The sequence below is a fragment of the Tauraco erythrolophus genome, chromosome 1 (genome assembly GCF_009769465.1).
Source record: "Tauraco erythrolophus isolate bTauEry1 chromosome 1, bTauEry1.pri, whole genome shotgun sequence".
Taxonomy (NCBI): Eukaryota; Metazoa; Chordata; class Aves; order Musophagiformes; family Musophagidae; genus Tauraco; species Tauraco erythrolophus.
This window is the reverse complement of record NC_141465.1, coordinates 86,962,107-86,986,597: the sequence shown is the minus strand read 5'-3', so window position 1 is coordinate 86,986,597 and position 24,491 is coordinate 86,962,107. Positions and strand designations below refer to the sequence as shown.

At 45.8% G+C, this 24,491-nt stretch overlaps 1 protein-coding gene across 1 annotated transcript; it reads right to left on the bottom strand.

Annotated features, from left to right (window-relative positions):
- Nucleotides 1-5,689: 5,689 nt before the first annotated feature.
- Nucleotides 5,690-6,631, bottom strand: SPRY2 (sprouty RTK signaling antagonist 2). Its single transcript, XM_009990199.2, has one exon. It carries the CDS (start codon nt 6,629-6,631, stop codon nt 5,690-5,692), a length of 942 nt encoding a protein of 313 aa, XP_009988501.2.
- Nucleotides 6,632-24,491: the final 17,860 nt, after the last annotated feature.

Below are 24,491 nucleotides of genomic sequence, written 5' to 3'. Positions count from 1 at the left end.
GAGTCAGAGCAAAAAAAAAAGTTTCTTACAGCACAAGCAAAGAGAAACTTTAGATAATACAGTACCACGTCCTCTGCCTTTTCCCAAGGTTGAAAGCTGCTGAACTCCCACCCTGTTTCAAGTGAAATCGTTGTTACTCAAGCCCAAAGGTAACTGCATCAGCTCTCTTCTGAATAAACCCTGTGACAGGAACAGCAGATTATGCTTTTATAGAAGTAACACCTCGGTCTGTCATCTGAAATGCAGCGCCAATAGGTTAAAACAAAAGGGAATTCTTTAAAGACACATACAGCCTTCTTGAGTAGTAAAAGCCATACTGAAAAAATGAAAATAAGATGTTTTCTGGAACTGTGGATTTCAATATCACATGAATGGAAAAACTTCACATCTCTCTAAAATGCAGGATAAGTACAGCAAGGTAATAATTTTTTCCACCTTGTCTTAAACTTTCAGGGACAGAGAATACTAACTAGAAAAGCATGTTTCATCCTCCTTTTCCACCTTTTGTCCTAGTGAGTGGCTGTAAACCTTTATGTCTTACAGTTAGGAAGGGTCAAGAGGAAGGACAGGGACCAGAAAGAAGAAATATGAAGAGAAATAAGTAAGACTACCACATAGGGGGTCTCCTCATATTGAAACAGTATTTCTGAAAGAAAAAGTACTTCATATATGCACTATATGTATGTACATAGTTTCCACGTCAAACTGTCCTGATCTCAGCAAGACATCAATTTTTACTTCTAAATTTCCAGTTTAAAATCAGATTGTGTAAACAGGAACAAACCTGAGCATTTTCATTGGTAAGGAATTGGTGTGCTTTGTCACTATGTAGTCTACCTGCAACACCAACCTACAATTGATTCATTTAAGACAAGCCAATACGTTGCTGACATTTTCAGTAAGAAACCTATCCAATACTATTCATACAGACATTACTCAATCAAGCATGCTCTTGTATTCAGCCAATGTCTTTCTGGGTCTCTGCTCCAGTGACTGATTAGAAATTAGTCTCAGCGAATGAAATCGTTATTACTCACTGTACCTGCACCCATCTAGGAACATCTGAGAGGAGACAGACTGTTCAAATCCGTCTTCCCTAAAAATAATTGAATGTTCTACTGCAGCACAGAAATGCATTCTATTCTCTCCTTGCCGTTTAAGAATAAGCCTTAAGATTTCACTCATGGCAAAAATGAATTATTTTATATTTTGCCAAAATTGAAAAAAGTAAGACAGGTAATATTGTACATTAAAAAAAAAAAAGGGCAAGTTATGCATGGTGCATAAGTGATCAGTACTTTACTACTTTCAAGTCACTTTCACATCACAGATGCTGAGAGTTTTTTAAGAAAGTGTAAAAAAGCTATCGTGTTAATCAAAACGACCACTTAACTACCGCACTTCCTCATTTGGAGAATTTTGGCTTTTGAAGACTGATTTGGTAACTTGCTTGAATATGTAAATACTTACCTGAATATGATCTCAAAACTTTTAGGAATACATTTTATTTCCATCTAAAGTACTATACCTTTTTATTCTCCACTTGAATCCAAGTTTCTTTTCCTCTTTTTTTTTTTTACTGCTATGATCACTATCTCAGAAAAGAAATTATAATCAAGCCTCAAGCCATTAAAGAGCAAAATAAAAAATTTGCTTGAGGATATTAACAGAGACATTTCTAAGTTTGTACAAGCAAATTTGGTGTATTTACTCGTAGCTCACATCATAGGGAAAAATAATTTGAAAAAAGGTATTTGTTTCCATTGTTACTATAGTCAACTCTCAGTCTAATCCTTCAGATCTCTAACTTTAAGCAAACCTTATGACATAAGAATTTATAGGAGGCTGACAGATCAAAACACTAAAGAAACAACACAACAAATGGAGCAATAATAAGGGTTTTCCTCTCTCTCATGGCTTAATAGCTGTCCAAAATCGAAGATCTATATGGTGTATATCTGGCATGACTAACGGTTATCCTCAAAACCTGTGTATGAAAAATTTTCCTTTCTTGGATCTCCACTTTCGTATCTCAACGGACAAAGTAGGCACCCTTAATAACATTATCTCAATCCACTTGAAAACCCCTCTTAATTCTTACTAAAACAATCTAATCTCTTTGAGACGAGATTTTGGGGTTATTTAGAACAGCAAACCTTACCTAATTAAGTGTAATATTAGGATGTTAACTCACACACACTAGCCAACTTTTAATCAAGAGTCCACTGCGCACACACACTAATTCAGACTAACCGAAGCCTAGACCCCCGCGCCATAGTTGGCCCAACAGGCAGTGCCTAACACCATCCTCCTGTATGTCCCCGTTCCCAAGTGTCACTCCTGCAACCCAGTTCACTGGTAGTGGGCTTACCTGGGGCAGGGGGCGGGGGAGGGATCCACTATTTATCCTCATGGAGAACCGAGTGGAAAGGTGACAACCACTGCTTAATGTTAAGAGCAGCTTCAAATTACGCTATCAACAAAAAGATGGTTTTCCTTTTCCCTTAGAATCTATCTAGGTAGCCAAAGAGTTTCTTGTAGTGCAAAACAAATCAAACTCACAATTTTAGTATCGGGCTTTATTTAGCAGGACTTAAAAGTCACACCCTCCTTGACCGCTACACTGCTCAGCCATACAGTAGTTTGCCAGTTTCATAGATTTCATAGATCTCATAGATTTCTAGGTTGGAAAAGACCTTAGAGATCATCCAGTCCAACCGTCCCTAATCCCCCATTAAACCATATCCCTAAGTAGTTCATCCACCCTTTTCTTAAACACATCCAGGGATGGGGACTCAACCACCTCCCTGGGTAGCCTATTCCAGTGGCTGACAACCCTTTCAGAGAAGAAATACTTTCTAACGTCCAACCTGTACCTCCCCTGATTAAGATTACACCCATTTCCTCTTGTTCTATCGCCCATCACTAATGTAAAGAGCCCTTTCCCTACCTCGCCACCATCCCTTCTCAAGTATTTGTAGGCCGTAATCAGGTCTCCCCTCAGCCTCCTCTTCTCTAGGCTAAACAGCCCCAACTCCCTTAGCCGCTCCCCGTAAGCTTTATTTTCCAGCCCCTTGACCAGTTTAGTCGCCCTGCTCTGGACCCGCTCCAGGAGCTCAATATCTCTCTTAAAGCGAGGGGCCCAAAACTGGACACAATATTCCAGGTGCGTCCTCACCATTGCCGAGTACAGGGGCAGGATCACTTCCCTGTTCCTGCTGGTTACACTATTTCACCTTCAGCTTTCCTTAGCTGAAAAGAATAAATCACTGAAAAGACAGGGCTCACTTCCAGCACTGTCAAGTTCACAAACACAGTGGAAAGACTGGATTTAGTCTACTGAAATCAGTGGGTGTTGGAGTTTCCAAAATACAGCCTAAAGGTAAAAGATTTCCACCACCTAAATGGACTATTTGATCATTCCCCTTTTTTTTTTCAATCAGTAAGACTAACTCAGAACAGTTTAGGCATAAGCACCTACTCTAATTCAAGAATTATATTCAGTGAATGGAAATACGTGATGGTTATCGACTCCTTCAAGAGTAAAATATCTAAAAAATAGTAATAAAAATCTCTGCTTATCAGCAGCCAAGTACAATCTCACGTACATGCCCTAACAATTGGTCACAATACACTGATGCGCGCTAAATATGGACAAATTACTCATGTAACATAAGCACCTTCTTCCTGGCAAGTTCCACTCAAAAGGCTAAATATATACTGCTTGCCAGCTGGTGCAAAGAAAACCAGCTTACATTTTTCACCAGAGAGGTAAGGGGAAAAAAGAAAAAGACAAAACAGGAAAAGAAAGAGAAAGAGAACGAGGCCTGTGTATCAGCTATTTTTGTTTTGCAAACTAGTCAGGACTTGCGTTTTTTAATGTCACTTGACGATGGATAACCAATACATACAAACACACAGCGTAAGATTTTTGAGTACTACAGACCTATGTAAATTAGCCCAAACACCAGATCACGGATGAAAATTACGAGGCAAAAAGATGTAACGTTTACCCAATGCTCTGGTTTTCAACTTTTAGTGAGCTCTCAATTTATTAGTTATAACTTGTTTTTGTTGGAGAGGGTTCAGAAAAGGCTGTGAGAGTTTTCTAAGCGTCAGCTTAAAAATACAACTATTTCTTAAATGCCAGCTTAAGAAACGTATAAATAAAATTCAGCATTAAGACCTCTAAACTTGGAGAGGCATGCTCAGAACAGGAAATGATAGTTTGTTAATAAAGAAAGGTAAATCATTCTCTAGGCTTCCGGTGGGAAACTTGGCAGTGAAAGGATTTTGACCTCAGTGGAAGGTAACTGCCACAAATGACAAATCAAGCAACTTTCTTCTTACTAGTGAGGCAAATGTTTGACATAAGGCTGGACTGCATTCAGATCCATCATTCCCTGTGGCATATTCTTCTACTTTTAACAAATAATCCGGCAAGCTTTTTGCACTGACCGTATTAATTTTATCTTTTTTTTCACACACCCCCCCCCTCTCTGAGTAAAGCAGCGCAAGCCTAACATTTTTTGTGAATGATTACTTATTTCCTATTTGAAGCCCAAAAGCTCATCACTTATAGAATAGGTCAAGCTTTCAGTGCCTATTAGTCCTGGTCTGGAATGAATTAATGCATTTTCCTACGTTCATTTTCCTTTTCTGTTGCAGGAACAGCACATGGGACATTTGTGCAAAGGAAGGAAGTAAAAATCCTGCATTATTTTCAAGTGAAGTAGTAAACAACAACAAAAAATTACACTTAAAAATTCTATTTTCGTTTTCATTTTAGACTCACTCACTGTGACTATATATCACTGTGAAGTTTGCAATTAAAGGTACCGGTTTTCCCAACTCAGAACAATAAACGGGGGAAAAAATGACAAGAAGCCCAGTTTAATTTCAAACGTTAATATATTTTCTATTTTATAGTGAACATATGCATCGTTCACCCCTTATTTGCAGCAACTATGACGTCCTCATAAAAAGGGGTGACATTTGTAAGATGCCTCTTAAAATAAATATTTCTTTTTATAAAATAATAAAACTTCAAATAAATATTCTTTACACTAAACAATATGTTGAAAAAATTAGAAAATAAAGGCTGAATTTTACTGTAACTGTACAATATACATGAAGTCCGAAGGGAAATCAGAGTCTTGTAATAGAAGGTTTCCGTAAGACAAAATACAATCTAAAAACATACTGATTGATTCACATTCTTCCGAATGTACAACATATTAGTATAATATTTTGTGACTGTGCCATGTCTTATGACACCACTTGTTTTTCACAGTTGAAAATATTATTGTATATACAAAAATATAGCACATTATCTCTGGCAGAAAACAATGAAAAAAAAGGAGTCGTTTGCTAATTTACAAATTTTGCAAGTACTATTCACAAACAATAGAGTTGCCTAGGAGTGTCTGTGTTGCTTTAGCTTATGCAATATGTGGGTCACAATGTACTGCATCCCTTTTTTTTTTTTTTTTCTTTTTCTGTATCTCGCTAGCCGGATTCTAACAAGCGTATCGGTTAAGATGGCACACACAGAGGAAAGCGTTTCACTGCAAACGGCAAAGTGTATCCCCAACCCTTCTACTACAGTGCCAAGACCATAGCTGCTTAGTTGGTTGCATATGTACGTTAAAATAACCCTTGTTACTCGAGTCATTTCTGACTAGCGATGCTATGTTGGCTTCTCAAAGTTCCTGGGGGGGATGCTGGGAACTTTGCAGCAGACGGTGTTGGAGTGTTTACAGCGGCACCCAGGCCGATTTACCCGGTCGTAACAGCCCTGGCACAACTTAAGGCAACCCTTGGCTGGTAGGTAACACCACAAGCAAGGCAGAAAGAGAGAGACCACACCCATGGCGGACCACCTAGTGCAGCAATGCGACTGACTGCAGGAGCAGGGGTTGTCAGCGCAGTTGTCCTCGTCGTCGTTAGAGCAGTGATAGAAGAGGCCCTTCACGCAGCAAACGCAAGTCCCGTAATCGACCACGTTCTGGGCTGAGCAAAGACACTGCTTGTCACAGATCCAACACGACGGCAGGGTCCTCGGATAAGTGCACTCCTTACACTTACACTTTCCACAGTCCTCGCACCTGTAGCTGTGTGCTCCCAAGTCTTCTTTGCTCAGCGGCTTCAGCTCGCTCGTCTTGAGCTCAGACTTGGGCTGCATTCGGACTATCCCGTCAGCAACTGGCCCCGAAGATGACCCGAGGAGTCTCTGTTCAGATGAATTACTGCTCGTACTTGTCCTTGTACTGCTCCGCGAACCTGTGCTGACCGTGCTGATGGATCGGGACAGAGGCGCCCGGGGAGAGGCGTGCGCTTGTGTGTGCTGGACCCGGCCAAAATGACGATGCTCGGACAAGCCATGGGGCCTTTCATTTTTGGGTTGGGTTGCTAGCCGAGCAGCGGACTTGACCCCTGGCCGCGGAGCCACCGTAGGTCCCTCCGTGTACTCATTCGTATTTCGGATGGCTCTGATCTGGTCCAGCGACAAGACGTGAACCTGCTGCGTCAGGACATCCCGCAGGTCGGGCTCCCCGTGCGGTCTCCCACTGTCACGCCGAGCCTGTAGCAAGGCCTGCGACCCGCTGCCGTGCTGAGCTCTCGTCTCCATCAGTGCCCGGAAGCGTGCTCACCCCGGCGGGCTTAGAACACATCTGAAATCCTGGAGCGACAAAGAGAGGATTCACTATTGCAACACATCTCATGCTTTCTCCATCAGCCTTTCATGCCTGCAGGATCCCACAGCACTGCACACAATCAAGTAATGCATCAGCCATTAAAAAAACAGGAGTCACATCTGGGGCGGAGCGCGGGTGCCGGTCAGCTGAATGCACTTCCCTTGGCCTGTCCTGCCTGCCTACTCCTGCGGAGAGCTTAAAGGGATTCTGTTCTAGGTCCAGGCATCTTAACCCGGGGCTCTAGAAAGTCTTGGTATTGCGCCTGCTAACTAAGGCTTCCCAGGCCGTCTTCTGGTTAAGACCATGGCCTTTAAAGTGATTACATTTCAGCCACTTGAAGTGACTCTTCTTTCCACATCAGGCTACTGAAAAACTTACATTAAAAAAAAAAAAGCAGCCTGCAAGTATTTAGCAAGTGTAATGTGACCTGCTGATGACAGACATATAATTCTCCAATTTTGTTTAAAACTGGATAATATTTTGGTAGGCTAGTCTCTTTACACATTAAACTTTACATGATGTAAATAGGAAATTTTAGTTTTATACCAACGGTCCCAAGAAAAACACTAAATAGCAATAAAATGTTTGAGGTTAGACATTAAATGAGTTAGTGCTACCAAAAACTTCAACAGCACAAGTAAAAATATCTCTCTTCAGTATTTTAGTGTGTGTCATACTTGTGTACACCGCTGTGATTGTTATTTTAAGGCTCAATACTACAAAAGCAATGCCACCACAGTTTTTGGGTTTTTTTAAACGTGTAAAAAATTCCATAGACTACGTTTCAAATTGTAAGTATTATCAAGAGTGGCTTGTGGGACAGAGGCATGCATAATATAATCAAACAATGCCAGTATCCAAGAAGTCTACTCGATCGCTAATGTTACTTTAAAGGATCATTAACTACAAAGTAGAAAGGCAGACTTAAGAATTTACATGGAAACCCAGTAAAAGACCCATAAGATGAGAACTTGTAAATGACTAACTTCCACACTCAGATATGCAAAAGTCTCAAGAACTGCCCTCTAAATGAGTTGATATTTGTTTTGCCTTTATCATATCTTAAAGTGGTTCCAAAATCCAATTACCTATACAAAAATGCAGAACAATATTTTACAATTAAAACCCAAGCAGGAACCAAGCTTCTTACAAGGACCACCCAATGTCTTCAATTATACCTAGAAAGAGCACCATAGTGTTACTCTGTACACATCAGTTACCCACAATAATACTATACCGCAGTATAATAAAATATAGCCAAACAGTTTAACAATGAATATCTCAAGACGCTGTCTTTATTCTAACAGCAGTGGAAAACATTTAACCTTTTAACTCCTGGCTCCTTCTCCTCAAGTGCTTTTTCTTTAAAAGAAAAATAAAAATCTAACTTTTAAGAGCGACTATCTATTTTGAATATTGCCAAATCCTGGGTTTGGACACAGAGTGCATGTCATAGTGTGTGTGTGTGTGTCCCAAAAAAAAAGTCTCGCAAACTTATCTCGAAGCATTGCTTATGTTTCCTTCAAATCAAAACCTTTGCCATATAAAAAGTTTCAGCCAACAGCCTAAGTAGACATTTCCTCATCTGAAACTCTTTGGAGATAAAAAAAAAAAAAAAAAGAGAGAAAATAAAACTTTCCCCATCCTTGCGAGGAACAAGCAGCCCTATCTGCCCTCCACGTCCAGATTTTAGCCAGCCCAGAAGACACGCCGAGTCCAACCCTGCCTCCCCAGAACCAACCGCGGAGCTGACCCTGACCTGCAGGCGCTGAAGACGACACCGGTCTCGGTGGCGGAGCCCCCCTCAGACGCCAAGGTGGGAGCTGGAGGAGAAGCCTCCGCGCTTTGGCCCCTTCTTCCCCTCGCCGGGCTCCATCCCGGCGCGGAGGGGGCGCGCAGCAGGTGGGAGGCGGCGGCCCCTCGCCCGCAGGCGCCGCCGGCAGCCCCGCAAGTGCAGACAGCCCGGAGATAACCGGGAGACATCCTCTGGGCTGGGAGGTGGGAGGGGGCTGCGGCAGCCGCCTTATCGGGAAAGTCAAACCCACGTTTCCTTTTAACTCTTCCCCCCCGCCCTCCCCCGGGAGATGCTAAAGAAGCCTCTTCCCCTCCCGGGGAATGCGAGGCGCCCCGCAGACGGTCCGAGACAACACCTCCGAGACAGTTGGGCAAAAAAGGCAGATTACCCCCCTCTCGCCTTGCCCTAAGCACCCATTCAGCTTCACAAAGCCAGCCGCTGGAAAAAGCTCCTCTTATTTGACGCATATTCTGCAAATTGCCTGAACTTCGGTCCGCCCCCCTCCGCCCCAGCCCGAGGGGACCCAGGAGGCGTTTTGAGCGGGACACTGGTCCGAGCCGGGCGACCCCCTCCTTTTTCTCCCCGCGCTAGATCCGCCGACAGGACAAGACGCAAAACCTCCGGCACGTTTATTTGCAAATATACATTTGCCTGAAAATCCTTACAGGAAAGCACGTCCCTCTCTCCTCTGATCCAGCACTTCTCCCCTTTCCATCCACCAAGAGCAGGGAAGGAGCATTTGCCTTCTTGTGTGTGCATGTGTGTGATAACACCATTCCCCGCTTCTAAAAGCCAAAGTCCACTCTCGCAGAGCTCAAGTGCCATGATTGCTAACTTTTCCTGGCTGGGATTGGCAAAACGGCGAGCAAGGGGGGCGGGTTTCGCGTTCGGCACATTTGGGGAAGTTTAAAAAAGCGAGGGGCTTCTGGCGTGCTGTGGAAAAACCCCGTGTCTCGCTGGCTGGGAGAAGGCGAGCCCAAGGGGGAGAAGTCCTCTGCCCGTGAATTTCTGGTTTGTGTTCGGAGCCTGTTGCAAAGCACCCCCACCCCCATCCCCACCGCACACACACCAGCCACCTCCTCTTCTTTCAAAGTGCTTTGAAACCCCCATTAAGGACCGAGTGTGTGATCAGACTATGGATTAGGGCAAAAGGGACTTTACCATCGGGGTGGGGCAAACTGACACACAAATAGCTTGCTGAAAACACCAGCAGCTTTTTTTTTTTTTTTGGTGGAGAGGAAGGGGGTCGTTACAAAGTAAACCCACCAAATGGAAAAAAAAAAGTAAAAGCAAAAATTAAGGTTATCCTTCCCCTCCACACATATCCTCTGCAGAGAACAACCTGGGAAATAACTTTCCTCCTCTTATGGATCGAGTTAATTTCCTCGCATAAGAAATACCTATGTGTATACACACGCACACATATATATTTATACCAGACGTGCACTCACTTCCGAATCGCACGGATCTCCCGACGCCACCACAGCCGGGCGTAAATCACGCACTGAAAGGCGGCTTCCTCGCTCTCCCCCAGGAACGGGGGGACAAACGGCCCCGGCGCTCGCCAACCCCGCAGCGCCCTCCCTTCACCTTCGCCCCCCCCACCCCCCGGGGCTTGTCGGAAACCCACGCGTGCCCGGCGAGGCGGGAGCGCGCAGGACCGCCCGTGCCCGGCTCCCCGCAGCAGGGAGAACACGCCGAAGTCCCGTGTGTTTCCCCCCACCCTCCCCCCACTCCGCCCCGCTCGCAGCCCCCGCAGGCATCCCTCCGCGCCCGCGCAGCCCTCCGCCCCCCGCGCAGCTTTCCGCCCCCCGCGCCCCCGAGGCACCCTGGCGGGGCGCAAACGCGGCGCAGCCCGCAAACCCCAGCGGAGCTTTCACCCCCCCATCCCCCTCCTCCTCCTCCTCCTCCCTGGAGAGAAACCGCTCCGAAATCCCACCTCCGGCTCCTCTCTGGGAAAGGAAGGAGAGGGGAAGGGGGGAGAGGGAGAACCTGTACGAATGGAAAAGGGATCGGCCTCAAACATTTCCACGAGTTTTCTTGGAGCAACCAAGGGGTGGAGGGGGGGGGGGGGGGTACTGAAAAGCTTGTTTTGCAAAGAAGGAAAAGGCTCTCACCGTGATCGCGGCGCTGCACCAAACCCCTCTCTCTCTTGTATTTTCTTCTTCCTGCGGTTTGCAAATAAATCCAGCCCTAAAGCAAAAAAAAATTCTTTTCCAAACTCTGCTTTAGTCCAACTTGCAAATTAGAGTAAGAATGATCACCACGCAAAAAAGTCCAGAGTAAAGTCAGGTCCCTCTCCCCAGATCGATTTATAAATACGTGTGTGCGCGTATTTACTATAATAATAATAAAAACACCTCTCCGGATCGGGGTGAGTTTCCTTTGCTGCTAAAAAGAAATCGGTCTCTCTCACACACACACTTTCCTTTTTTTTTTTTTCCTCAATGAACAGGAGGCCGAATCGCCAACACCAAGTCACTTTTTTTTTTTTTTTTGCTGTTGTTGTTGTTGCGAATGATCAAGAGGAAAGGGGAAAGCCAAAGAAAACAAAATAAAAGTGGATCTAAAATAAAATCCCAAAGCTTTCTTCCACTGAGCTCCTCCAAAAAAGCAGCTTGTGCAATGTAGCCGTTCTGCTGAGAAGCTGCTTGCTGCGAGCTCCTCTCCCCTCTCTGCCTCTAGCTTTCTCGCTCCCTCTGCGAGCGTGTGTGTGTTGCAGGCAGCTCTGTGGTTTGCAATCGAGGGGGGGGGGGGGGCTGTTTTGGGAGCGCAGCGGATTTGTGGTGGTGGTTGTTGTTGTGTGTTTGGAGGAGGTGGAGGAGGAGGAGGAGGAAGATTTGAGATCTGAGCTGTAGAGGCTCGGCGTTTTTCTGCTCTCTCTCTCTCTCTCTCTCTCTTTTTCTTTCCGGAGGAGGTAGGGTGATCTCTCTGCAAAAGCAGCAGTAAATGGCGTCATGTGGATCTGAGGAGGAACAGAGCAGTTGTTGTCCCAGAGGATATATCGCATCCGGTCCCAGCTCATTGGCTCTGCGGGGCTACATTCACTGGCGCTCCCAGCGCCCTGCCAGCACTCCGAGCTGCGGGAGGCATTCAAAAGGGCACCGCCGCCGCCGCCCTAGCCCCGGCCCCGGCCCGGCCGCGGTGCTGCCGTGCCGTGCCGTGCCGTGCCGTGCCGTGCCGTGCCGTGCCGTGCCGTGCCGTGCCGTGCCGTGCTCCGCGCTGCGCGGGGGCGGCGGGGAGCCCCGCTCCCGGGGCCTCGCCGCAGCCTGTTTTCACAGGAGGCTCCTCCGTGCGCGGTCACACGGCGCTTGGGGTTGCTTTTGTGCTCGTGTATTTATTCAGCGGCGATAGGTTTGCCGGGGAGCCCAGGGGAGCTCGCTTCCCCCGGGGAAAGAAGGCGCGCTCTCCCCGCCGCGGCGGGCTCTCGGGAGACCCGTTTCCCGGTGCTTCCCCTCCCCCCCCCGCCCGTGTTTTTTTAACCGAGTGGAATAAAAGTTTACACTTTCGGCGCCCCCTCCCCTGTGTTTTTTTTTTAATTATTTATTATTTTTTTTTTTTAAATTTTCAGCAGTCGGTCCCCGGCCGCGCAGGGAGAAGGAAGGGTAATCACTTGGGGCATTGTCCCGCGGATTAACGCGATTAGGCGGCGCGGGGGGGCGCGCCCCCGCGGCCGGGCGGGAGCGCGGAGCGGGGGCCGCGGGGCGCGGAGCGGCCGGGCCGCGCGCCGCGGGGGGGAGCGGGCAGCGGGGGCGGCGGGACAGGCCGCTGACAGCGCGCCGCGGTGCTTTCCGCGCCTCGGGCGGCTGCAGGCTTTGCGGCGGCCCGGGCAGCGGCGGAGTCTCCCCGCCTGTGCGGAGGGGTGGGTTTTTGTTGGGAAAGAAAAAAAAATAAAGAAAAAAAAAGGAAAAACTTTGTTTTAATTAATTCCCATTCGTGTGGGGGACACGGTCTGCGAGCAGCTCACAAACGTGACTGTTTGTCTTCTGGGCGTTTCCTGACACGGCCACAGCTCGGTCCTTTTTGTGCGAGCAGAAATCACTGACGGGGCGGCCGTGGCTGGGCCCGGGCATCTTGTGCCTACATGTATCTTTAAGCGCGCAGAGCAGCGTATCCACGTAGGCATGCACAGAGCACGAATATAGCCGTATCACGTGTGGCACTGCCTAAAATATACGCGATGTGTAAGGCAGTAATGCGTCGCATTATTTACATGAACAACCCCCTGTGCAAAAACCCCACCAGCCCTTTTTACTACTTGAGGCGATTTTGCAGGCACTTCCTCTTCTACACCTGCCAGTCAGGGCTTTTTGAAGGGGGTTTCAAATAGAATTTGAAATTTCTATGTTTCAATAGAAACATGGAAATAAAAAGGGCAGTGTCTTAACGAGGACGGCCTTCGGGCTTTCATCATTTTGTACGCAAATACCCATCCTTCCCACAACAGTATTCTGAACCTGCAAAGTATTTTCCATAGTTGCTTGACATTAAGGTTAGCCGGAGTTATTTGGGTCTAACCTTTTTCTTTTCACGGAGGCTTCACCAGCCCCTTACTCTGCACAAAATCGCTGGCGTCTTGACGGGGCCGATGCCCGGGGCCTAGGCGTCCGTCCCGTCCTCACCCTCACCCTCACCCCCGGGAGCCGCAGACGGAGCAAAACGCCCGTCGGGGCGGAGGCAGCCCCGCTGCTGGAGCCGCAACCCCGCGGGGCTGCGTTTCATTCGGGGCCCCCGGCGCACTGAGGCGGCGGCGCGGCCGCTCTCCCCGCCAGAGGGAGCGCGGCGGCGGGGCGGGGGGCGGCGGGCGGCGGGGGCACGGCGCCCCTGCGGCCCCCGCCGGAGGCTCCGCGGAGGCAGCAGCCCCGGCGTCGGGCAGCGCCCTTTGCGGGCAGGGGAAGGGCGGCAGGAAGCCCACGGGCCTTCCCCTGGGCTTCCCCCACGGGAGGGGGCACCCGGCGGCGTGGCGTGGCGGCCGTGGATGCGCTGAGGACCGACCTGGGCATCCTCGGAGGTGTGCCCTGTGTTGCGAGCTGCGGAGCCTGCGTCAGCAAGGAAATCCACGGGATTCAGCTGTGAGGGACGAGCGTAGGTTAAAATACCCGGGAAAAGGAAGACAGGATCTTAATTTCGCTGCAGTGTAGAAAGAGAAAAATCACTCACTCCCACGTAGCAAAGTCGAAAATGGGTGAAGGACTGTTTGTCCAAGCCTATACACACAGGAAAGGTCTGTTCGACTATTTATCAGTGTTTATACTCAGTACAGAAACAGTGTGTAAACTGGAAAATTCATAACACCATTTTAAAATCTGTTGGTCAGTAGTGCAACGGGCAATTTATATGCCAGTTCTCAAGTACAGGTGTATACGCTTAATATAGTGAGTGGTCCCAAAGACAGACACAAAAACAGTGAAGCTATTTTTATTCACTGAGCCAGTCGTGTGTGCAAAATGGTGAAGTGTCAATGTCTTAGAGCAAAAAAACCCCAAACAAACCAACCCCAACAAAAAGAAACCCCAAGCGTACAGCATCCTAGTACTGCTGAGTTTGAAAGAGAAGCACCAAACCTCTAAAGATTTGGGCACAAACTTAGCTTGCACACAGATAATCAATGACTAGTGCACAAATATGCAAAATTAGGTGCACTTTTTCCTTGGTTTGTTTGTTCGTTTTCGGGACGGAACCTCGAAGCTGAATTCCCGGGCCTTTAATTTTGATGACTCCTTGGAACCAGCTTTCATAGGATTACGTGTATCACTCAGATTTCACGTTTCTTGTCACCCATCGTGGCGTAATGCATGTGACTATGTTTCCCCTAGTGGTTTGCTCTAAGCACTGCACCATTTTTTTTTGCTTTTAATCCAAGCAGACCTTGTTTTTGGAGATGAAAGTCTTTAGCTCCTTCTCAGCAGAGGAATGTAGCTGTTGTATAAATGTGTGTACACACACATATACACATATATATTTATATACATATAGATGTGCGTGTTCGTGATATATTAGAACAGTAGCGATTCCAGTGGCCTCAGGTGAAGAGCTGGGCAGAGTGACATGACATGTCACTGTGACATGACAGACGCCCCTCTGAATCAGTTGAAACTTTCCTGCATCATCCTGAAATTTTCTCACAAGATTTTACTTGATTTGATTTTTCAGACCCAGGACTTGAAAACAAGTAGTATTTCTCCCTTCTTGTAAAAGAAAAGGAAGTTCATTCATAAGGAATTGCTTCTCTCAAGGGGATGAAAGTGCAGTAAATTTGCTGACTTTCAGAACATTTTGTGCATTATCTCATGAGTTAATGCAGTGGTACGAGGATATTGATTCTGCACATCCTGAAAGGACTAAGTTTGGCTGCACACTGCTTCTAATGCCCAGCATTTCCTTAGAAACATAAACCTTTAATTGATTGTCTTTCATGTTTGTAACTCTGGAAAGGGTAATGTACGTAACAGAATTATAGTTTTTTTTTTTTAAGTGATTAGCTGTAAAGCTTTTTGCCTGCTGATATTTCACTGTGATTCTCAGGGCAGACAAGGACACTTAGATATGTCAGAGAGAGAAACGGAGAAGTCAAACTCAAACTCACTGTATTGTAAACACTCGGACATTTTTTATGAAGAAAATTAGGTCCCTGACTCAGTACCGTTAGTTTTGCGTTTGTGATTTTCATTGAAGGTTACGTGAAAGAAATCCCAGAATTCCTTAAGAGGGGAAAATGAGCAAAAGCTACTGGGAACCCACACTGGTGCGACAAGGAGCAGCACTTCTAAATGTGAAAAATAGAACAAATACCTGCTGCTCTTGTTGGGAATCCACATGCTCTGCAGCTGCTGGGATTTGGTCTCTGCTTTTAGTGATGCTTAGATCTTCTGGGATTAAACTACTGTTATTCAGATCTAGCTGATGATCAGCACCTTCCTTAAAGGTGATATAGGCCAGATCCTGTGTAACTTTATCCCATCTGATGATCGCCCCAGTATATGGAAGGACAGTTGCCAGAAGTATATTTTCTTGTTGAATACTAAATAGACTTATGTAAACTTAAAAAATAAACAAATCCCTTTCCTGATCCTTCTGAAATTATACTGAAGAATACATTCATTTAGTACTTATAATATAATGTGGAGCTTTTGCATATAAATTGTCCTAATAAAACTAGTATGCTCTTTGATGTGCCATTCAATGTTATTTGGTTATATTTGTGTCCATGATAAAATCAGCATTGGTTTTTTGGAATTCAACTTTATAAACCTTTCCAGCTTATACAATGCATTTTATAATTAGTTCTCTCTTCTCAAACACCTTGAGACCAAATGTTCAAAAGTGGGACAATTTGACGTGGACAGGACTAAGGGCATTTTATTTGCTAAACTGGTATTATAGCAGGCTTTTTATGGTGTATTTGTTTGTCCTAGGATATTCCTCTTAATGTTTTTGACTGCTTTAGTAGACGTAATCATGAGAATGACACCACAGGCAAGCCACGTCTGTCAGTATTTGAAACACTGCACTCTCTAGCCTCATTCAATTAAAGGCTAGATAACACTGGGCTTGACTATACTAGAATTTTATGCAAAATTAACTGATTGCCTATTAAAATGTCAGTAAGTAAGTGCTAGTTTGGAAATTCCCAAAATATTTTGTAGCGGGATGCAGACATTTGTGTGTTGACCTGGGATTAAAGCAACTCAGAAAAAATGGAAGAGGTCAACGTTAGCAGTCACGGGAAATTTGGGAACAAGAAGGTTTTATGAAGAGACTTATCACACCTCTGCTGTCGTTTGCAGCAGTAGCTTTCAAACTTCTCCAGTCTGTAGAATTTTTTTATGCTTTAGAAGAGAAAAAAAAACATAAGGGAAGTGCAGACTTTTTTAGAAAATTATAAACTGTAAGACCTCCCATTTAGAAGTAGTCATAGGAATCCACAGATCACAGTTTGAAAACCACTGATGTAGAGATACCCAAACTAGCTCTAAAGTTTAATGTAGTGGAAAGGTAAATGAATATCTCGGGTACTGTAAGCAATGTAGCTGGAAGAGCGCAGATGCCTGCTCTTATCAGAAGCGTGAGGTAGCTTGCATGGGCCTCCATGCTGTGACAGCTACTCTGCTCCCAGAACCTAAGGCATCTGTCTTCACGGAGGCTGGAGTTCAAACTAATACCTCCGAGAGATTCGCAATCAGTAGCATATAGCTTGCGAGCCAGCCAAGACATACGTACAAGTAAGACTGACAGATTTCGCTGCAAACCAAAGCAAGCAGATAGGGCAATTGTTAAAAATTGTATCATCTTTCTCCCGTGTGCTGAGATTATTTTTATTTTCTTCAGTTGTGAAAGGCTTGTATTCACCTGAGTGGCACACAAGCACATTCTGAAAGCAAAGGTGAGGTGCAGAACAGAGTCGTTTCCTAGAGGTGCATGAACTTTGCACACAAAGGCCAGTAAAACCTGATGTTTCCCCATCGTTTGTCTGAAAACCAGAACACAACAAAAAATACTGTTTGTATGATTGCATCAATCAAAAAAACAAAATTGTGAAAGACCCCGATGCTGCTGTCAGATCTGCCTGAGACTGTCTTAATTTTCCTGATTATAATGGTAATATCAGCAACGATAATTAAAAGGCTGGGTATTCTATCACAGTTTTCTCTGCAGATCTCAAAAAATAGTTTACAAGAGATGTCACTGTGTCCATTTTATAGGTGAAAAAAAGGGTGAAAAAAGGGGTGAAAAAAAGAAGTAACTCATCTGAAAAGCAAGAACTAGGAGTCCTAGGCCCCCGTCCAATCTCTCCTGTGTGTACATGCTGCTTCACACGGAGACATCCTTGTGGGCTCCAGGGTCTTTCTGCACAACTAAAATTTCAGGACCTGTGTCTAATAGAATCAGAATACCTTAAAAGAGAGTTGAAACTGTTAGATAATTATACTTATCTTACTTAGAGAGGGAAGAGGACAAAATGTTTGATTATCTAAACAGGGTTATCTCTGCAGGAGCATCCACTCCCACCACTTGATTAAAGAGTTCCTCTAAACTTCCGTCTCTGCATCTGGTGTAGTTACTCCTATCTTATTTGTGGTTTTGTAATCATCCTTTCCTGTATTTTAAGCAGGCCTATTACTTTCAAAAGCCCCGCAGAAACAAAGGCAGAAATTAACTGAGAAGCCGAACTTCTGAGCTGTTCCTCCTAGGCAGGCCCCTGACGCCTTCTGGAACCCGAGTGAAAGTCCGCGATGCTCCAGGTTGCAGAGGGAATCCAGCTGCCCAGAGCTGCTCCCAAGCTGGTGTCATAATTAACGAAAGCTAAAGGAAGCGCTGGAAATGGCATTACAAACATGCACAATAAATCCACTGCATCTGACAGAATGAGCTTGCAAAATAAGACCACTGGAAAACTTCCTTCATTCCTGAGGTTAAATGTTTAGAGCCGTTTAATGTATTTTAAGTTTTCTCGTCGTTGCTTTCTTGCAACACAATTCAAACTGAGCGAAATTTTATCAACTTCTGATGGTTTGCGTTGTGTCAAAGCAACTATCTTTCCAAACTACCTGCTGTTCAATTTTCCTGTTTGTTTTTTTTTTTCCTTAGCTCTGTAGGTTTGTTTTCTCCACAGGGACACAAATTTCGGTTCTATAAAATCTGTCATAGCTGAGGAAATTTCTGTTTTAACGCCTTATTCAAAATCCCACTGCAGGCCATAGAAATAAACGCAACGACCTTTATTTAGTTGAACAGAAGTTGCGCCAGGTAAAGTTTGATTTTTGAGAAGACAGGGTCTTCTTCGCAGAGTTGGGGAATATGTGTATTTAGACAGTCAACGTGTAAAATTACAGGTACTGATGTTACGTGCTGGGCCGCAGCCTGGGCAAGCTTAAATGCTTTTATGTTTTGTCAAAGCTGTTGCTTAAAGCAGCAAAGGCAAAATTTATTTTCAGCCCAACTTCAAACTCAAGTTTGGTTTGTGTTTTTTTTTGTTGTTTTTTTTTGTTTTTTTTTTTTTTCCTGTGGTAAAAAGGAATAGAAAAGCTAAAGCGCTTTCTCTGTGGTGAGGGGGCGGCAGGAGGGAAGAACGCTTCCTTTCGCAGAGAACACCTCGCTTTTAGCATTGCAGAAGCCCATTCCGCCGGCAAGTTAATGAAATACCAACGGGAATTTCCTCCGCTCCCCTTCCTGCTTCTATCTCTGCCTGTCTCACCTTTTGAGAACCTGATTTGTATTTGTATACATGTGTGTGATCCCGATTTCATTGTTTGCCTTTTCACACAGGCACTTTCACCTACATCTCCCCCCCTCCTTCACCCTCCCCTTCCCTCCCTTCCTCTCATTTGGCAGCCAGTTGGGCTTCTTCCTGCCTTGAATACCACATTCCCTGGTTATTCAAGCTCAGTCATTAGCACCCTGTCCCCCTACTGAAATTATGAATGAAAAGCCTTGTTGTTCTTTACAAATAACTCGGGCTTCCTCAGTCAGTCAAATTCAAATGGAAGTGACTGCCAGACAAAGCGCCTGTATGATGGACAGTCCTCTCAGCAAGCGATCAAGGCATACAGGAAGTTTTTAAAGGCACAATATAGGTAGAGCAGCCTGGGCGTTCCCCCCGGGGTGCGGGCTGGTGAGCGGGGATGGGGATTTGGGGGGATGGCCTGGGGGGGGGGGGGAGGAAGGGGGGCAGCCTCCTGCCCGCCCCGCCCGTCGGGCCCCGCCGCCCCCTCGGAGCTCGCCCCGGCGGCACCTACACCTTCTCCCGGCGGAGACGGAGGCCGGGGCCGGCACCGCCGCGTCCCGGCGCTGAATGCCGCGGGGGTCGCGGGCCCCGAGCGGCACAACCCCCCGCCGCCGGGGCGCATTGTCCGCCGGTCCCCTTTTCACAACGGGGGAAAAGGTAATTGACAGCCCCATTGTCCGCCCGGGCCCCCCGCGGCTTTAAAAACACTCCGGGGCCCCAGTCACACGTTGTCAATAAGAGCTGTCGGAGGTGACGAGTGAAGAAGGGCTGTTCAGGAAACAGTTTGAGCCCTTCAAGTGGACAGGCCTCAGTGACTTCTCCGGCACTCCGGCTGCCACAGGCAGCCCCTTCAAAAATAACCTTAAAGCAATAAATCAAACATGTTTCCTGCGCCATACAAGGAACAGCTGGTTATTTCTCCTCACTTCCCCACCCCATCCTCCCCACCTCCCTCCCTCCCTCCTTTCTTTTTTTTTTAAAGCCTAAAAATTATTTAAGCACAGGAAACCAAGCATGTCAAAAGTTTGGCAAAGCAATTTGGGTGATTTAGCAGTTACAACACTTCTTTCTCTATTAGCCAATCTTTGGGCTTTGACTTTGTTATCTCCTTGTTTCCACCGGTTTCTGCATCTGCTCCAATGCCTGGGATAGCTCGTCCCTTGTCCCGCAGGCGGCAAGGAAAGCAATCCGCGCAGTTTGCAAGGAGAAGCCGTTCCCCCTTGTCCTTGTCTCTCACAGGAACTCTGTATCCTGGAGTTCGAAGAGATGTCTTGGGCTTTAGTCGATCTGTGTCTTTAGGAACAAAATCCCTGCACCTGAGAATGGCTGAAATGTCTTGCCATAGGCAAGTCTGGACCTCCGTGCCCTAGTTAGTGGTTTATGTGTGCAGCACTCATTGCCCTTATCCATCTGAGGCAGGCTGTGTCCATGTTTCTCCACACATGACACATCGTATAGGATGTGTGCGCATGATAATATGTAGGATGCATTAAATTTTAAATACAATTACAGATTTTTCTCCAAAGGCCTCTGCAACCTCAGGCTCTGCGGCTGCAGCTGCATCCACACTGGCCAACATTTGTGTTCGCACCGAGCCCCTTTAGGAGCCCACCTGCCTGGATCTGATTTCAGCCTTGGAGCTGTCATTTCCTGCCATCACATGAGGTAGTTAGTGAATGCTAACTAAAATCCAGGTCTGTTAGACTTAGCGTTGTCATTTAGCAATGCCCGATTCTGCTAATATATACAGTGCATGGCACTGATGATACACTTAGGAAATAAAAGGCAGAGGTCAAATATTCTTTGCAATATTCTGCAATGTCAGTGCACTGTGACTGAAACACTGTATTCCAGCCAGAAATATAACTCTTCAAAAAAATGATGGTAAAACCAGAGACTGAATTAAGGAGAAAACCAAACTTTTCTGGAGGTTCGGGCTCTGTGAAAATTGAGTTTAAAAAGAAAGAGCTAGCTGAAAACCAGCAGCATTAAATTCTCCTTACTCACATAACACAGGATACGTGTTCTTATTTCTTTATCACGCCACTTGTTAACAAGATACAAAGAACATCTCTGCTTAAGGGTGGCCAAGAGGTATTTAAATGAAAAAAAATTATGTAGCATCTGGTTTAAGTCTGCGATCTATAGATGCAGCACAGTTTACTCTGTTGCGCTAACCCATTCATTCTGGCAGCTCTGCACTCATGGGTCAGGCCATGGTGAGGAAGATTTGCATTTTTTTGTTTGTTTTTGTAATATTGTTACTGCCTACTTTTCATTTGCAATATGATACGTTTATATGTTTTTAAACATAATTTCATCTCCTTGTGCATCTAGTTCCAGGTAACCCATGCGCAGCGCATTTCTGCCCTATTTTGAGGACTAGGGTAACACAGACTTGCTAAGTGCCTGAGACTCGTTTACAGGCAATTTTAGCCAAACCTTACAGCATGCTGTAAGACATGGCCTTCCTGAATACCTTTTGAAATCTTATGGGAGTAAAAGCTGTTCGAAACCTCAGACCAGATGCTTTGGTAGGATCCAGTCTTTAGATTGCAAATTACTTCAGGCAAGGATCTTCTTCCTGTTTGGCAACTTCCTAGAATACCGTTGCAGCAGGATAAATAAACAGCTTATTATATTGAGGAGGAGATACTCAGCTGGGGTGATTTACTGTTGCTAACTTCCATCCTCCTGAGAATCCATCTCCACATGGAAGCCAGCAGTTATCCATATCCTGCAAAGGTTTCACACATTGGAAATCCATGATGGGAAGGTTTCACTTACTCTTCTTTGCTGTGATGAAGAATTACACATGCTCATTTGCCGTGTTATTCTAACTGATGTCAATCGAAGGTCTGCGCACACAGGGTGTATGGCAATATTTTGCTGCTAAATTGAGTAGCATTTTAGAACCTGCCAACTTTTGTGCTTTTGGGTGTGTCTTTTGTGCTGAGTAATGGTATAAAAATGCACGGTTAGCAAGTTTGCTATTGCCTTTGCTTGGACACCATTAGATAAGAGGAAAAAAACCCACAGAACAAAACCCCACAACAAAGCAATAATAATGACAAACAGCTCTGCTGTTCACTGACCTACACATAGGAAAGCTCTTGAAAAGCCATTACAGAATATGTATGCTTATTCCCCAGCAGAGCTGAATCCTTCACCTCTCAATTCTTCTCAGCTTTTTGAAGAGGCAAAAGAGAAAAACAGTATTTTGGAACACCATTGGCAGAGAAAGCGAGTGTCAGTACTTTCCTGACAGGCTTTTCCTTCTTAGCTAAGCTCATTTTTAATGGTGGACAAGAAGCATGTATGACTAATATTTGTCTTCCGATATACAAACAGGTCTGTCAGCTAAGGCTGTGAATCCTGCCATCTGAAAAGAGTGACAGCAAAATGGCAGGAAGGTTGACATCATGTCCTGATAGAGTAGTGACAGCAAGGCTGACAGAGAAGCCTAACTGGACAGTCAAGTGTGAAGAAAAGGCAGCTGGATGGGTGTCTGTAGATGAGAACATAAGAAAAAAAAAGGGCCAGGAACTAGTAACTGTCTGAACAGGAGGGTCTATTCTATTTATTTATATGTATTTTTATTTCTTGCCTTAAAGCCCTGGAGAACCATACCTTGTGCCTGGATTGCAGTGAGGAAAGTGTTCTTGCTTTTACTTTGCCTTTGCCTCAGTCTTGCAGTTACACTCCCTTAACATTTGTTGTGAAATCTAGGCTCTGTTAAAGTCGACGGGAATTTTGCCATCAAGTTTCACGTGGCCAGGATTTTACTCAATACATAACTCCAGCAGTGTCAGCAATGTTGTACTTGCTTAGACCAAGGCTAAATTTGGCCACAGGAAGGGAACATTTCCCCTTACTCCCCCCTCTTCCCAAAAGAAAGATGTAAGAGACTGTTGAAGGACAGTTAATGGCCATTAGTCAGATCTGTGTAAGCAGTGAGAACTTGGAGGAAAAACACCCATTCTGCAAGATATAGGCCAAACACAGCCTGCAAGCTGGATTTATCCAGCCTGTAGCCTACTCTCAGCAATCCTCTTCTGCAGGGATAGCTTGGGAATGAACTACATAGTACACTGGTTTCTGGAAAACATCGTGCTGCTTTGCATGCCAGTCCAATGGATGTCCATGTAAACTCTACCTCGGGCTACGTGAGTTGTAAGGGCTGGGATAGAAAGCTCTCCTTGGCTCTCAGAAGGAGCTATGTTGCCCAGACAGACGGGAAAAATTGGGGACTGCTGATTTAGGTCATGGTAGAATTTTCTTTAGAGATTCTTGTCAGTGCTTCTCCCACTGTTCAACCAGGAAGGAGCTGGGCTGCCAAATGAATTGAGGGTGAAACCTGTTTCTGAACATATCTCTGAGTTCAGTAGCACATCAATGTAACAGACAAAGTTCTGAATCTTTTGAAGTCTATAGGAAAACTACCCTGGTCTTTGATGAGGTCTGAATTTCATCTTTTTCCCATCACCTCCTTCTTCCCTCTGCACTTTATTCACGTCATAAAATAAAAACTGAGGCGCATGTGTGTTTTTGTAGAGCTGTTTAGATTCCTTTGAGCCATGTGCTAGCATACAGGCTCTGTTTGTATGTACAAACCCCAGCTATACATATGCAATTGCAGTAACTGTGCATGAGAAGATCCTCTACAACCTTAGGCCTCAGCTTATGAAAATCTGATCCCGGAAGCTTGATTCCAGACTCTTTTAGGGAGAGGAGCCGAGGGAATGTGTCTGTCTGCTAGATTTTGCAACGAGCTTTTTACTTGGGGAATAAAACCTGTGAGATGCTGGGTGCTGCTCTTTCCTTTACTGAGTCCCTTTGAAGGCATAGTTAAAGTAGGATCCAATTCTGTGAGAATCTGATAATGAGAATCATGAGGAAGAGAAAAGGCCTTAATTGTCTCTGTCTTTACATGCTTTGGAGTCCTTTGTATGGATTTTCTGGTGCTGGAAGAGCTTAACGTCCGTTTTTCCTGCGGCTGGAGTCTGGGGGCAAACAGTCCCCGCTGCTGTCAGCTGCGGGAGCAGCGCAAACGTCGTACGTCCCATCCTCAAAACTTCCGCAGTTTATGGGCTTCAGGCAGACGCATGGAAGTTTTACCCGAGTAATGACAGGCAGATAAGGCTCATTAGCTAATTGATTCTCACAACAGCCCGGTCACACCCCTTCGGTAGTCAGCCGGGCACAGGTGCGTCGGATGCGCGATACGTGTAGGGACGTGCCCTTTGGGAAACGGCATCTCCCGTTTGCGCAGCGGCTGCTGTGCCTCAGCACGCGTCGTGCCACTGAGCAAGGAGGACTGGAAGGTACGTTTTGGGCGGGCGACCTACCTGCCGTGCCCTGGGAGAGTTTTACGTCTCCTTTCGGAGAATTTCCTTGCCTGTCTCTGCCCGGGTGCTTCCAGGTGCTGAGAATTATTTAGGATACAGCCACCCGACACCCACGTTATCTCACGGCTGCGTTCGCGGCGCGTAGGAAGCTGCTTTTAGCACGGAAGGTGGCGACCGTAAAGCTTTCGGTAAACCTGGATTGGGGGAGAAATGGGAAGGGGGAAGGACAAAGCCCCGCGCGCGCGGGCCCGGAGCCCGCGGAAACCCGCGCTCTGTGCGCCCTCTGCTGGCCGGAGGGCGGCAGCGACGCGCCGGCGCTTCCTCCGCGGGGCCAAGGCAACCACGCGCCCTCAGCTTTTTATTTTTTATTTTTTTTATATATATTAGCTAAATAATAAGCCACTTAAGTGTTTTCTTTTTTTCTT

Excerpts from the sequence above, each read along its gene's own strand:
- SPRY2 (XM_009990199.2), bottom strand. The coding sequence starts at position 6,631 with ATGGAGACGAGAGCTCAGCACGGCAGCGGGTCGCAGGCCTTGCTACAG.